A 16,277-nucleotide genomic window follows, 5' to 3' on the forward strand; every position below is an offset into this window, starting at 1 on the left:
AATAGGTCTCTTGCTAAAATTAAGGCTTTTCTCTAACATGATCTTTAATTATATTTCATCAAGTGGACCAAAAAAGAAACCATTGAAATTTCACCCTTATGATCTTTTGAGGCATTTCCAAAATAAGAAAAAGGTAATTATTTCTCATGTATTTTATTGATGTTTTCACTGCTTGCTCATTCCAGGTTAGCTCCTCTATTTGACTAACTCTGATTTTGAAAGCTTGACCTAAATGTTCCCTTCTGTGTTACTGCAGTATCTGCTTCTTTGTAAGCCTATCAACATACATTATGCCACAACTGAAGGAGGCATGAAAAATTAATGATTTACTGTATTTATAGGATTCTCCATGGTGAAGATGGTCAGCCATGGAAAACATATTGCAGCAATAGTAGAACAGCTTAACAGATTTAATCCTGAAAATCAGAGTGTGGAGGATTTCTTGAATGAATCAGCTAAAGTGCTGCAGGTACATTTTCAATTTATCTTACATAGCTTAAGTTTTAGTAGGTGATTTTAAGTATAAATGTATCTATTTCCTAATGTGCTATTGCAACTGTCACAGTTTTTTTCTCTCAGTGACTACATTTCTCATCCCGATGTAAAGCAAAGATCAGAGAGCTGAATAAGTGCTTGGTAGCAACAATAAACAGAAAACGCAGCAACCTGCTAAAATGGACCTGGTAACGAGAGGAAAAGTTTCTCTTCCACTTCTCACTAAGCTGTTTTGAAGTCTCCTATCTTCCCCTTCTGAATGAAAGTTTCTGCCAGTTTGACCCATTCACATATACACACAGTTGATAGGAATATTAAATTAACTGTTGGTACATCCACAGTCTAAGTAAGGTGGGATTTTAAAGGAGGAAGAAGGTTTTCACTGGCCATTTTGCTGCAGTTTTCAGCCCCCCATGTCTAATTAAACCAAAATCAGATTTCATTGTTTGCCTAGGCCAGGCTGTAAATTTTGGCAGTGTGGAAGCCTATTTATGAGATCAGACATTCTTACTTTGGGGACATTAAGTAACCCCAAGAGAGGCAAGTGACAGAAGATGAACCACCTGATTTCAACCTAATACTGCAAGCAGCCAGGCCAGGGCTTGCCGGTAAGTAGCTACACTGACACCAGCAGTTCCCATCCTTTTCTGACCATGCTCTGTCACCGGTTCCCATCCTTTTGTGCTCATTGCAACCCCAGTGCTGATGTCGTAATTCATGGGACCCCTGTGGTCTGAATCTACTTCATAAAAATCACTAAGAGGAGACAGACGTAGTGGCACAGGCTGCTATTGCCTTTGTGTTATCAAACAATGTTGTCAGAGCCCTGATTTTACACTGCTCTGTAGCTCGGGTACTCATTTCTGCTTCTGACTGTAAGGTCTACATCACTGCCATTCCAAATAGATAGTCCTTTGCACTGATTTTTCATAAATAGAAAAGACTGCAAAAATATAAAACTATGGATGTCTAATATGAAGATCACAGGCTGAGGCAATGGGTTCATATGCACTTGTTTGGTGTTTATTTCTTATACAGCTTTTCCATAGGCCACTGTATTTTTGTCCCTGCCTTCCTGCTTTGTAGTGATGGCCTAACTCATGCATTCATATGCTGTTACACATTAGGAAACTGATCCAGTTTCAAAATAATCAGATTTTTGCTGGGTGGAGTGTGAGGAAGTTCAGCCACCACTGCTGCTAAGATAAGTACTTGTAAAAATTAGTATTCAGGTCACCGTTCTTATCAGCTCAGGAAAGGTGACATAAAGACAAAAGATGCACTAACTGCATTAGAGAAATGTGACCCTTCAGCTTCTTCATAAACCCTTCCAAAGGGGAAAGAACAGAGGGGATAGCTGATGCCAAAGATACAGCAAAAATCATTCTCTGAGATTGTGTAAATCCATCTATTTCACCTCCCTTACTACATAATATTTTGACTGTCAATTTATCCAAGGAAATAAAAGTAAAATCTATTTTATATGAAATCCAACTTCCTTGCATGTGTCAGTATAAAATGAATGCTAAAATCCTGCTGCTCTTTTGTCACCTGTCACCAGTATTATTTTATCTCAGAGCTCTGAGAAAACGTCTTTAAAATATTTTCTTTTCCAGATGAGTATTGTGCAAACAAGTGACCTAAGAATCCCATTTAAATTTGATTTTCTTATTTGGAAAAATACTGACTCCGGTTTCCTTCCAAGGCCCAAGTGTTCTACTGGCCACCCTTGGCATCCTCGGTGCTTCAATCCTCTCATGATTAATCCACACTTGGCCATTTACCAATTAGCCAGTGGTAACTGGGTAACTCAGAAACTTCCTCTTTCTCCAGTTAGGAACTGGATTAACTCCATCCCTTTTAATCACAGACCTGATTCAAGCCCGTATGTCTCATACCAGAAGAATAGCAAAGAGTAAACCCAGCACTCTGTCCTACTGACGAGGCAACAGTCAGGACAGTCAAATTCCAGAAGCACAAGCCTGAATAATCCCAAGCCACAGCTCTCATTATAGTTAGTTAGTTGCTTACATTTGCAGTATATTAGATGTCTTTTTAATATAAATTACTATCTTCTACTAGATTTTTCTAATTGGTTAATTAATTTTCCATACACTGTCAGTGTAGTCAGGTTTCACTCATATGTTTCATTCATCTTATATATCTGTAATTGTTGTATTTTAACATTTCCTGGTCTGTATGTCATTCTAATATGATACCTAAGGGGTCTTGTGTAGACCTCTGATAACCTGTTGACAGCGTGCAGAAAAATACACTTGTTAGGCTGTTACCCACTGTTTGTGGTTGCTCCAAGAGAAGCCAAAAATTTTGAGATAGATTATTTCTCTTGAAACAATAAAACAATGTGCACAGGTTATTACAAAATATGTTCATGGTATTCAAGACTTGGACAGTGTCACTACCAGGCTGCAGTACTGATTGCCAGGTCTACAGGTGACAGGTCTACAGGTGACAGGTCCACTGTTACTTGAACTGCAAGGAACAGGTCCAAAACTTGTTCACTGCAGGGGCTAATGGATATTTTACAGATCAAAATCTATTCACAGTTACAGAGAAAGAGGTTTACAAGAGCCATAGAGTTGCTTCTGGGAGCTGATCCCAAATAAACCAAGGTCTTAGGTAACCTACTAAATAAACAGTGGAGATGGGCATCCTTGGCTGATCCAAATGGGAGATGACATCTGTAAGGAATAGGAGATAATAGGTAGAATGGAACTAAGCTCCAAAGCACCTTCACGGTAAAAACAGGTAGTGTTTGTTTTATGTTCCAGAGTCAACTGTGACATGTTAGGTGAGTCAAAACAATGGACCAGGAGAATAGTCTTAAAAATAGCAGGAGGTGTGGCTATGGACAGAGAAGACTGGACTTTTTAAATCTAAAAAAAATATATTTTTTATTGTACTAAAATAGAAAATGTTGAGAAATTAACTTAGATTTTTATCAGTGAACATTTTAAAACTACTGTTCAAAAAGAATACACAAGAGGTACACATAGACTAACTGATATCCTGAAGAGTTGTCTATGTGAAAAGTGGCCTCCTTTGAGGCTCGACTAACAGGCAATAGTCTCAGATAAGAGGAAGTAGCAAGCCAATGCTCAAATTTTGTTTTAGCATTGTGGAAATTAAGCTAACAATCAACAACGAGGAAGTGTCACAGGGAGAGGAGTTGATTTTAGAGTCTAGGTTAACATTCTTATTTGTGTACTTGACAAATGTGAATATGTTATGAATATGCAATGAGAAGAAGTTGGATACAGTCTTAAGGGAGTGAGGTTGGAAAACACAATCTGCCTTGATCAAAGTATCCCTGCCAACCATCCACCAGGGGTAATAGACTGGCCTTGTGGGAACCCTTGCTAATCAAAGCAGTGAAAATGGGCTGTGAGATAAATTACAGGAAAAGAAGTGAAAGTGGGCAAGCAAATATATGTTAAAATAAGGGACTTTATATATATGTGAAAAAAAGAAGAAGGCATAAAAAGCAAAGGGCCATAATTGTGTATTCACAGCCACTAAATAACTTACTTGGCAAATTATAGGAGAAACTAACTTTGTGGATTCCCATGTTAGCTCTTTTATTGATCTGTGAAATAGATGTGTTGAATATTTTGCTCAAACAAGCAACACAAAATTTCTGTAGGCTTTGCTGTGCTGCTGTAAAGTTAATGCAATCTGGAGTAAGAACTTGGGTAACAACTTTACAGCAAGATTTTCTTCATAATCTCTAGATGCTCTAATTTTATTGACATATAAGTTTAGATAAATAATTAACCCCCCAAATGTGTGATTGTGTTAAATAATAGTATATTGTCATCTTTCATAAAGATTGTATTGCAAATTGTAAAAGAACATTTTGCTATTTCGAGGTTCTGACATTTCATGTTTGGGACGTGACCTCACAATAGAGGTTTGGAGTACTCTGCTAGCCAATATTGGGTGGCTGGAAGAGAAGGCTGTGTTTAGGTCTCAGCTCTGTCATCTGTGTGTTCTCCTTTCTCTTACCCTAACACTTCTTATTTATCCAGGTCTTTTATCTAACCTGTCCCTGTTCCAGTACCACTGTCACTGTCCAGCAAAATCCATTCACCTCTTGGGATTGATTCTGCTCTTCTCAAAGTCCTGCACATGCAGCCTCAGTCCCTACAACATCTGTGAGATATCTAATGAGATAAACAGTTGGCCATCTTTATTTATAGAGGAATGATGGCATTAAATACTGCTATCAGGAGTGACGTTTTTCTTAGCTACGCATGGGATTTAGCTTCACATATTCCTTTTAGAGCAATGGCAGTTGCTCAGTTGAACCCTCTGTACTGCTTTGAAAATTTAGCCATTTCTGTCTCTGCATTTTTATAATTGAAGTAGATCAAGCAGATAACATGGCCGATAATTTGGGGGCTACATATTTCTTTTTCATTTGTTCCATTTTGCAGCCACTTACTATTTCGGGTTACAAACAGGGTTCAAAGCAATAGAAACTGATTTTTACTTTGACAGTAGCTCACGTTTTTCTGAACCACTGCTTATACAGTCTTGCTTTGGTGTGGTAGAAAAGTACAAATAAATTGCCCAAGTGCCAAGTAGTTAACAGTGTTTAGTAACCTGTAATTAGCTCAAGGCTGGATCTGTCATCCTTCACATGAGTCAAGCCACAAAACACCATTTCTTCTTAGTGACTGAGGAATGAGCAACTTCCTGAGGCTTCTACCAAGAAAACCTTCAACTCTGCATTGGAAGTGGCAGAGGAGCACGGGCAGGTAACAGCTCTTGGAACTGAAAACTTGACCTTCTACACAGGACAGCTGCGGATTCACAGGCCTCCCCTTCCTGCTCCTTTTCCCATAGGAATTAATGTAGTTTAAAATCTAGTAGTAGTCCTCACTCCTGAAAATCTGCAGATGGTAGAACAAACAGTTCCTTGCTTGGATTTGTTTTTAAGATAAAAGCAATGTTACTGGAGAGACTGACGGGGAAAACAGGCTGTCTGGATTGTTTAAAGGTATTCCCTTGCTCTGCTCTCCTTGATAATGTGAGGAGACCCAGAACACACATTCGTGTTTTGTTTTGTGAAGTGACCTCCTTTCAGAAGATCCCATAAAGGTCTTCTAAAAAAATCTATTGTTCAACAAGAGCAGAAAAGCTGGATTACCTCTGTAGGCACTGGGGGCCCTCAATATTATCTTTGTTCATTCCTCGCTTAGGCATTCCCACCGTGATGCAGCAAAACACTCCGAAAGACACTTAAGCGTGATTTATTATTACAATACCTGACACTTGGAAGCGCCACATGCAGCACTTAGAAGTAATCCTCATTTTACAGATGAGGAAACCTGGGCACGAAGAGAACATAATCTGTACAAGGCCTCTTGGCAAACCGGGGAGGGAAGCGTTCCGGTCTCACCTCTTACCTTCCAGTTCCCAGTTCGTGCTTCTACACAGGAGGAGAGTTAGGGAAACTCACTGATTATCTGCCTCCTGTTTTCCGAGAGATGCAAGTGAAATATGGTAATGTTTTTTCTTTTCTTGAATAGCAGGAGATAAATCAACATGGCTGCTTCTAATTGGAATGTTATGATCAAAATTAGGCTTGAGGTGATTCATTGTTAACCTCCGTGTATTTCATTTGTGCAGCATGTGAATATTATGCCATAAAAAGAATTTCTATCCACTGTTGCCAATGAATGATTGGGCTTGATCTTCTTCCAGGAAGAAAACTATATTTGGCTTGTAATGCAGTTATTTACAATCTTCATGTTTATTGCATTTTAAAGTATAAAATCTATAACATAACATTGGATTTATTTTTTTCACTGGAATATTTTCAGTAGGAGCACGGGTTCATTAGTAATATGATATGCAGCTCCTAATCTTGACAAGCAAGCCTTCAGCTTCTATCTTGAAAAATCATATTATGCCCCTCAAAGCTTATGAAACCAAATAAGTGCAAACAAATGCCTTTGTTTAGATGTTGTGACCTCATTTATGTTAAAACAGAATTCAGTTTGAATTACCCCGAATAACACATTAAGCTAAAATAACTCTTTAAATCTGTCATGGTTCTTTAAATTACTGGTACTCGCATTCAAATCTGCATCTCTATTTCTGTTTTCCCTCTCTGAAGCCCAATACTGCTTCTCTTTATCTTCCTAAATGCCTTTTAATACTCCTCTCATCTGACTGATGCACTGCTGATAGCCTTTTTCCTCTTGTGTACTAACCCCCTTCTTTATATTAAGTATTCTTCAGCTAAGTATCAAAAATGATCCATATTCAGAATGGCCCTTCATCCAGTGTATTGTGCATAAAAATGTATTTCACTAGAGCAGAGAAATGTAGAAATGGACAATATCTCTTCGTTTTGGGGAAAAAAAAGAAAAAAAAAAAGAAAAAAAGAAAAAAAGAAAAAAAAAAGTTTTGTGCCTAACTGAAGTATCACAGACATTTTTCCTTCCTTGTGACTGTTAGAATCATGCTTTTGCTCTGATAACAAGAGTCAGATTTTAATACAGAAGTCCACATGCAGTGTTTTTGCCTTTCTCCATGCAAATAACTCTCTATTTTCAGTGGAACTACTTGCTTGAATAACGGTTGCAGGATGACACCCATCATAGTGACCTTTATAAATCAAACGTACTAAAAAGCTTACTTCTGTGAAATCAGAACTGCCACCACAAATTCACTGTTTTACCCCTTTCTCATATTGCTGGCAAGATGAACCTGCTTATGAGCTCTCTGTTTTACAAGCTCATGGTGTAATTTGGCATAACTCATCCTCGCTCTCATTTATATTGGTTCAGCTGTATGTCTCACATATGCCCACTCCTAACTGTGAGTAAAATCTCCAAATGTCAGAAGTCGGAGATTTAGTTTTAAATAAAAAAATCATGTAATGGAAGATTCTTGGATATCTGTGGTGAAAAAATCATACTAAATAACACAAATCTGATTTGTGTTTTTGGTTACTGATATAAATGCAGATTAAGATCTTGGTAAGGAAAGGATTAAATCTGATGTTTCTGCAATGTCCAGCTCGTGATTTAATATCAAGTACAAAGGAAAACAGCCATAACATACCTCTTGAAGACAGTTAGCATTATCTTGTAAAGATGAAAATACTTGTTCTTGACTGTAAAATAGAATGTAAGCAGTAGAAGCAGTACATTCTCCTATTTATATCCTAAGATCTCATTTTCCTTGCCTTGAAATTACTGAAAGCATTTTCAGAGGCTTAGGGGAAACAGGACTGAGTTCTAGTGAGTGATACAAAACCTAGTGAAGTCAATAAGATTTTTTTCTTTCATTTCAACAGCCTTTTGATTAGACCCTTGGAGAGGACTAGTACTGGAATCTGCAGCTATAAATTAATCAGACCACATCTCCAAAATGAGTGTATTCTGCCTAGAAATAGTCAAGTTTGGCACGGAATATCACTCAGTGCTCTCAGGAGGTGAAAACTATTTTATCTTTTCATCAAATATTATCTTCTTTCTTAAATGGCAGGTTCGCAGCCACAGCTAAGGAAATGCCCAAGGAAGCAGGCTAAGGGCATTAGCTGTTTGCCAGGAGGAGAAGGCAATGCCAGGGAGCACACACTCAAACTCACACTGAGTCAAAATCACACACCTTTTCACAAACAGGATCATTCTTTTACACCTTAAACATCAAGAGAACCTGAAATTCAAGGCCATAAAGAAAACACTTTCAGACATTTGTATGTGAATGACATTGTGAACACTGCACAGTGTTTTACTTATATCCAGTGCAGACACTGCTCAACACTGTAATACGTAGGGTTCCAAACATGAAAAATATTGGACCATCCAGTATTCATCTACCATAAAGTTACTATACTTTACACAACAAAACAAAATTAGTAAACTATGACATTAATGATAGAGATTGTTTCTCGGGCATACGGTAAGCATAGTGTCCATTAAGATTTACTGGGCCTTCTGATAAATATTCAGCGCAACAATTGTCCCTATATGTTATTTTCAGCTGTGAATTATCTAACCCTTCTCATGCTGAAAGATTCGTAGAACACACTTGAAAGCATAACCAGCTGCTTGTGGTTTCAGAGAAATACATGAGGTAAAATGTAACACAGAAGGTAAGAACATAGTCTGATAGGCAAAACAAAGACATAGAAAGTAGCATTTATGAATTCTTTCTTTTTGCCACTGGTTAGTGTGTCACCCGAGGCAAATCTCATCTGCATCGTACTGTAGCTCCTGTATATGCAAAATAATATTACCCCAAATGAATCTCATTAAACTTAATTTATGTTTATATATGTTTTGAGAAATTCGTACAAAAAGTGCAGTCGGTTATCATACTGTACTATGTTCCTGGGCCATTTAACCCAATTCTGAAATAAATCCTAGTGACGTAAAGGCATATAGAGGGACTGCACTTAGAAATTAGTACTAGAACTCAACTCTTCTGAACATGATACTTCCCCAAAGAAGTCATGATTTCAGATATAGGGATAAAAACGGAATATATGAGTATATAGATGAAATTTGCCCAGGACACCAGGCATGGTCTAATAATACAAGTGCAATAATAAAACAGATGTTTAATGATCTCTGAACTTGTACAAAAGACAGCATTTCTATAGCACAGAGTATCCCAGAAATGTATTAAAGCACTGACTCAGTTTTGATTCATAGATTAGCACTGCTTAACCAACAACTGCCTTACCCTTAATTTTTTTTTTTAGCCAAGCACTGATCCTGACCAATCTTGCTTGTTTTTTTATGAATTCTGATGAGATCACATCCTCAGATGACATAGCTGCAGGCTGCATAGCTCTCCTCAATTTTTAGATATAGAAACAGAACGCTTAGTATCCTTTGTAATTAAAAGTGGCTTCAACTGATAACGTTTTATGACAAGAGCAGAGGACTTTTTTGGCATGTGGCCCACAGAGTTACCCATCAGTATTAATATTCTGGAGCACAGCTGTCCCCAAGCTGCCCCTCTTGTCAACTTGTTGCTTAGCTCAAGGCCATAAAATTATTATGTCCTTTTTGTTTTGCCAATCGCTATGGCAAAAATAAACATGTTATTTCTGTGCTTGTCCTACAACTATCTCCTGATTGACTTGTTAACTTCGAACGGGAAAAAATGCATAAATAAATATAAATATTGTCATCTGATTGTCCGCTTTTGTTTCTCTCTCTACTTTCAAAAAGCATTGGGTTTTTTGGTAGTACTTTATAAAACTGAAATATATCAAGATATTCAGAAGGTAAATGCAATGATTCTAAGCAAACTAAGATTTTGTCAACAATTTATTTTCCTGACTTCTAGCAAAGACAATTATCAGAATTTTTGTTTGGCTCGTTTCCAACCACTTTGTCCAGCTTCTTTATGAATTTTCTGGTTATCATCAGAGCTATGGCTATCGTTCATGAGCATTTGTTCCAGGGGACTGTTGTTTTGCATTGCTAAGTGTTTCAATCCAACTTTATTAAAACTACCTGGTTTTCTCTCATTTGGACCTTCAGTTGCTTGGGTTTGCCTGAAATCTCAGATATACTCTTATCAAATTCAGGATTTATATCTGAATATTTAGCAGTGGGTTTTTTGTTCCAGGTTTATGAACAAACTTCCACAGATCTTCATCCAGAAAAGGTATATTGGTATATTTGGAAGTGAGATTGAGCCTCAAAAGAATTTTCAGTGCTTAGCAAGATAGATTCTCAAATAGTTTTTTTTTTTTTTTTTTTTTATCTTTTGGTATTTTTAGATGATTTCAGTCTCTTTCCTCTTCCATTTGTGCCTTCCTCAGCCTTTCTATATCTCCTCTTCTACCCTTCCTTCCTTTTCAGTCTTTTTTCAGAGCTCATTCTTTTTCCTATCACTTCTGTTGTCTCAGGTTTTGGAAATACCTTCCTACCGTCACGGCCACAACCTATTGGGTCTCCTTTGCCTAGTGCCCTGGTAGAGAAAGGAGACAATATCCTGCTTATTCTCACTCAATCTCCAGCTGCCCAACAAGCTTTGTAAAGTTTCAATGTCCTTGTGTACTCTGTTCCTTGTTACCCAACACATCTGGGTTGCAGCATATATTCAGAGTCATATCTGGTCACTTCAATTCTAGAAATAAAATATTCCATCATTTTAACTGCTATTAGCCTTAAGCAATCTAGAAGTCAGAGACTGAGCTTGATTCTATTTCTGTTCATGTATCACTGGCAATGTTTATTAAAATTCTGCTAGGGAGAGAGTCAGATGTATTAGTGCAGTCTCAATGGCAATAAAGAAGTTACAAGGAGATACCTAGGTAAAATTTTGCCTTCATAAATACATATATAGAGAGGCAGTTATGCAAAGGCAGTTTTTTCTAGGGATGCAAAAAATGTGAAGAACCCAATCTGGCTTCTGAGCAGGAATGGTAAGAAAATTATATTTACTCTTAAAAGGATGTTTCATCTGGAAGACAACCTAAGAAAATACTCTTGGAGCCTTTCTACCTCATTTTTACTTTAAAAATTAGAAGTGTAGAAATGTAAATTTTAAATAAAAATTTAAAATAGAACTATCATTTTTTTAACTTATGCCATTTATTTGCCCAGTCTGTAAGCCATCATATGACAATCCCTGGTGAAACTTTCAGACATTTCTTCTCTCAAGAATGAGATGGCGTACTAGAAAAGGTGAACCTCTGGTCTCATACACTATTGCAGTTTAGCTGTTGCCACATCTCAGAGCTTTGGTGATGCTCCCACTGTGAGAAACTCAAGTATATGTAGAGTATCCCTTGGGATCTTGGGCATTATAACGTATTTATTGGGAAAGGATGGAGTGGACAGAAGTTGAGGCATGTCCAATACTCTTGACAGGTACCAGGAAATTTTTAACACCTACAAAAATAACTTGACATCCTTTTAACCTAAGATTTTGTCTTCATGAAAGGCAGCTTTCTACAACTGTTCCACTGACTCCAACACTTTAGCGCCAATGCTAGATCTTTTGAGCTCCTCCATCTAATTAAAAACATGAAGCTACTAGATCTTGTTACTAGAATCCTGATGATAGTGAAAATGACTGTTTTGCTCAGAAAGGATTATAGTTGAGTAGGAGAGGTCATATACCAAATGTGAATTATACTTACTCAAAAGATGTGCATAAGTTTTTTTTTTTTGGCATCCTGGTTCACTCAGGTCAAAAAATCATCATTATCAGTCATTTTGTCATACTTCGACTGTCCATTTTTCAATTTGCTTAATAACAAATTGCTCTGGACCTTAGACTTTATTGCAATATTTTAAAGGTGCTTCATTCTACAAGTGTATCTCATATAATAACAGAAATTCCCTAGGTTCTTTATTGGGAGTGAAATTCTGTAAAATTCAAGAGTATTTAAGCTTTTTACAGAGGTTGTGCAGTAGGACCAAAATGGACTGCAAGTGGGCATCTCTAGTGGTATTGCATGAACATTATGAGGAACCGAAGGAAAACTGGATAAGAAACCTACTACCATCTTCATTAAAAAGAACCCTGACACTCACAAGTTTAGATTAAAATAATCACACACAATAATTAGCAGTTAAGAGTCTTTTCTATAATTGCTTTCCAGCTCCTCCTTGATTTTTAGGCTCCCCAAGTAGCTCAGACGTCATCTGCAGAGAGCAGGTGTTTATTGATAAAGCACATTTCCTGCTAGAAGGGCAAAATCTTATTGAAACTCTCTCACAGTATTGGCCAAGTTAATCATTGTTCATAGCTCAAGGACTTCACGTTTTCATTGCATTAGCTGTTGGCTCTCACACATCAAGGCCTTGTAATTAAATGCATGCATCAGCAGATTAACTGAAAGCTTAATTTTGGAGGGGTTACATTTTACTTCACAAGGTTATTAATTTATTAATTTGTGGTAACTGCCCATGTTTTATAGTTTTAGAAGTGTGTCAGCCCTACCTGGGTCACTGCTGTTTTGTACCCTTGTGTTTTGATTATCACAAAATGATTGTATTTGTTTTGCACCCAGATAGCATTTTCTTTCCAGAATGCATTAATCATTATTAATTTTGTATCTCTATAGACTCTTAATGTGACAGATGAAAATTTTGTGTTGGAAACACTAGCTGGATGCATAGAATATAAATCCCTATTGGATGTAGTAGTCAATGCCTTCTATGTTCGGGATGGGAAACATTGCCTGTTCTCTGAGCGTAATCTCTATGTGGGTAAGTTTTTTTTTTTTGCCAATTTTTTACCTTTAAAAAATATTATTTTATTAGTTCAGATGTTAATATTATATTAAGGTTGAAGCATTGTCCTGATGTTCAATGTAGTATGAAATTTAGGACCTTTTCCAGTGTATTTACAAAGTAAAGCCTAAATCCTGATATCCGCCTCTAGTCTCGACTTTCAGAGGTGTTAATGGGATACTCCTCTAAGAAAGTTCTGCAGAAGGTTAAGTTAGTCACAATTTACAGATGGAAAAAAAACCATCAGGGACTATAAGAAGTATTTTGAACAGTTCAACTACCAATTTTAAATTGTTCTTCAATGACTTCTCTTTATTCTCTTCTATACCATTCGGATATGAAACTGCTGAAGAAAAAGCCATCTGCTGAGGAAAGTAGGAACACCCTCATAGTATGACCACACTGTTCCTTCTCTCCACACAGAGGTTTCTGTCTTGCAACCTTTGTTTTTGGTATTCACTCTAACATGAGCAGACCCCTTCTCTCCATGAGCTAGGTCACTTCTCTTTCTTTCACTAGTCAGAATCAGTCATAATACAACTATACCTGATTATATGAGCTAGTTAATCAGAGTAATTAGTATTCCCAAAGTTATTTCTGTAGTTGAGAAGCACATTAAATAAATATTTTTAAAATATTTTTATGCAATGAAGATATGCCGAGCTTAATTTATAAATTTCCTGAAGAAGTTGGAATTCCAAATCACTCTGTCATTGGCTCTCTAAGTCATACATATTCTGAAGTTTTGTGGGCACTTTTAAAAATCCAATCATTTTTTATTTTAAGTAGTGCACTTTGAAGAGTAAATAAATACATCTAATTAACTTAACGTTTTGTGTTTTAAAAGCTATTAATTTTCACTGAAACATTAGTTGCTTCTGTCACAATACTAAGTTTAGTATAGAAATCTAAATATCAAACTAAGAGGAACCAACTCTCTATGGATAAAATTAAATTCATATTGAGTTTATTGTAAATGATAATGCTTCGTTGTCTGCATTGCTCCAAAGACATGTTTTTCAGTGTCTGGGACACATAAATTGTACCTTTAAGCTGAGTGTTGCTGCAATTGGATTGGCAGGACCAGTCTGTTTCCAGGCCTCCATTAATCAGAGGCAAAGGGGAGACCCCAAAAGATTTTCCTTTGTCAACAAGTTGGGAGTCTAAGGTCATTGGCTTAGGGTTTTTTTTTAAGCTGCTTGTGATTTCCCTTGCCAAGCTTCATTGACACTTAAATGATCAAAGCTGCTTACAAAGGCTGTTGCTATGTGTGAGCAGCTTTGAATTTAATAAAGCTTGTAGCAGATAAATGTATATTCCACTAAAACTGCTTACACATGTTGCTATGCTGGGGCACGAGACGCAAGTCTCTAACAACACACGCCAGCTCGGCTGCAGCATGTTGGTCAGGATTTACTGATCACTGCTGTTTGGTGGCACCTAAAAGACTCGAGTGCAAGTGAAGCCTGATTGAGCTTCACAGTCACTGCGGTTAAATAAAGGTTTATGCAGCAGCTCCTCAGCTTTACAGGTCCATCGAAATCTCACAGCACTGACTGTGCCTCTTCCTGCATCAAACTCTGTATGTGCTGGTGCAAAGTGTACGAATGACATTTTCTATTTCCCAGAGAATTCTGCAGTTTAAAATTTTGTTTCTATTCTGCCTCAGAATTTTAAAAATTACAACTTTTTCTGCAAAATGGTTACCCTTCAAAAGACTTCAGAGCAAATGACATGCTGGATTTTAATATGATATTTTCTGGTAATATTTTTGTTATTTGCAACAAATTGTGATTTGGGAACAGAAGAACTACCTGCTCTGAAAATAGTAAAAACAGAATATTAGTATTTTCTTTTACATCTTCTGTTCACATAAAATTTTACCAGAGTAAGTTTGCTTATGCCAAATGAGCTCTTTCCAAAAACTGAATCCTATCTGACCCCATTTCCTACCTTCTCTTAGAGTTTAGCAGACACCCAGTGACCTAATCAAGAAGTTGCTTCAGGCTTAAATTCACAATCAGGTTTAACTTGACCGTGTGGGTGGTTTTACCTGCCCAAAGAAATAAATGCCAGGAAGGATGGGAAAAAGCAAGCAAGATTTGATGGAGCTGCCTGGTTTAGTGGTGGGGTTTCAGTAAGGTTTCCAGCCTTACTGTAGCCACACTCCACCATGGCAGATCTTCCAGTGTTGCAAATAGATATTTACAGGCTTCAGAAGGCCCATGGAATCACTTTAGATTGAACAATAATTTTTAATGCCTTTTGTGTATATGCACAGATCCTCAAGTATTATAATTTCCAGAAAATTATGGAATTAGCTTACATGTGACTCAACATAAATAAGTGATCTATGTGCACCATAAGATAAAGTCACCAATGCTAATAGTGATCATAAAATTAACATTATAATCAATCATTATACTCTCTAGCTTGATAAACACTCTTCAAGAATATATAAAATTGTAATAATGGTGCAAATCTCAGAGTATAATGATTAGAAGGTGTAAGTTTCCTAGAATTTCCTGCTATGTTTTAAATGTTTGTATCTTTTGACAGTTATTTGTTATTTGGCCACTTTTCAACTGGAAGAGCTTGGACTTCAGTACTTCAGCAGAGTTGTGAAATCTTTGGATACTGCAAAAATGCATAAGGTAATGAAAGTACCAAACATGTTCAAAATAATAACCATCTCTTCATTATTTTTGATGAATCTGATGATTTTCTTTCAACTCTTAGCATAATTTAATTTGAGAAATTAGTGTTACTTTCTATTTAAATTATACAAAATCAGTATTCTGCTGTCATAAAATTCTGCTTCAATTTGACTAGCTCGTATTCAGTCAAAGATCAGGTCAAAATGTATTTTACATCATCTGAGATTTTAAGATGACCAGCTGACTTACAGATCATATTATTTACATATGATTTTATGATCTATTTTACTCACTCTTGGTTCTGCTGATATTCTTCCTTTGATTTTAAGGCAACAGAACAAACCTTTTCCATAAGCAATGAATCCGTTGAAACCTGTGGTTCCTTCTGATTTGCATTCTCTTTTTTTTGCCTGAACAGTCTCATACCACTTTGATTATTTGCCCATTCTTTGCAATCCATCTCTTTTTCTCCTTCCCAAGGAACAATGGCTAATTTGGAGCTGTGCAAATACCAATTACCCAGTTAGAACATGTACAAAATTGGTCAATTCATCGCTGCTAAAGAGAAAGCACAAGGGCAACGTTCTGCCTGCTTTTTTCTCATTCATGTCACTTATTTGGATTTCTTTCCTCTGTCTGCTAATTTTCTTTTAAATTGAAATATCTTTTGCTTCACTTTCAAACTGTTTGAAAGTGCTATTTTTCTCAAAATCTCTGTAAGGGATGGGCAGGCAGAGGGCTAAACAGACAATGTTTTCTTATAAGCCCCGTTTTCTTACAAAACTAGACTAAAAATGAAATAACTGCTGACATAGCATCTGTAAGCTGATCATCCAGATGCTTCAAAATGTGTCCAAACACAGGGCTTGAATAACAGCTG

General features: G+C 36.8%; 1 protein-coding gene across 1 annotated transcript in view; it reads left to right on the forward strand.

Moving 5' to 3' along the window:
• Nucleotides 1–349: 349 nt before the first annotated feature.
• CFAP99 (cilia and flagella associated protein 99) overlaps nt 350–16,277 on the forward strand; it is a 52,598-nt gene continuing 36,670 nt past the window's right edge. The window contains exons 1-3 of the mRNA XM_026034053.1: nt 350–469; nt 12,572–12,716; nt 15,300–15,394. Coding sequence (XP_025889838.1) covers nt 350–469; nt 12,572–12,716; nt 15,300–15,394 — 360 coding nt within the window. The remainder of the gene's footprint in view (nt 470–12,571; nt 12,717–15,299; nt 15,395–16,277) is intronic.

This window comes from Nothoprocta perdicaria, unplaced genomic scaffold, assembly GCF_003342845.1.
Source record: "Nothoprocta perdicaria isolate Ctin4 unplaced genomic scaffold, notPer1 scaffold_14, whole genome shotgun sequence".
NCBI classification, from domain to species: Eukaryota; Metazoa; Chordata; class Aves; order Tinamiformes; family Tinamidae; genus Nothoprocta; species Nothoprocta perdicaria.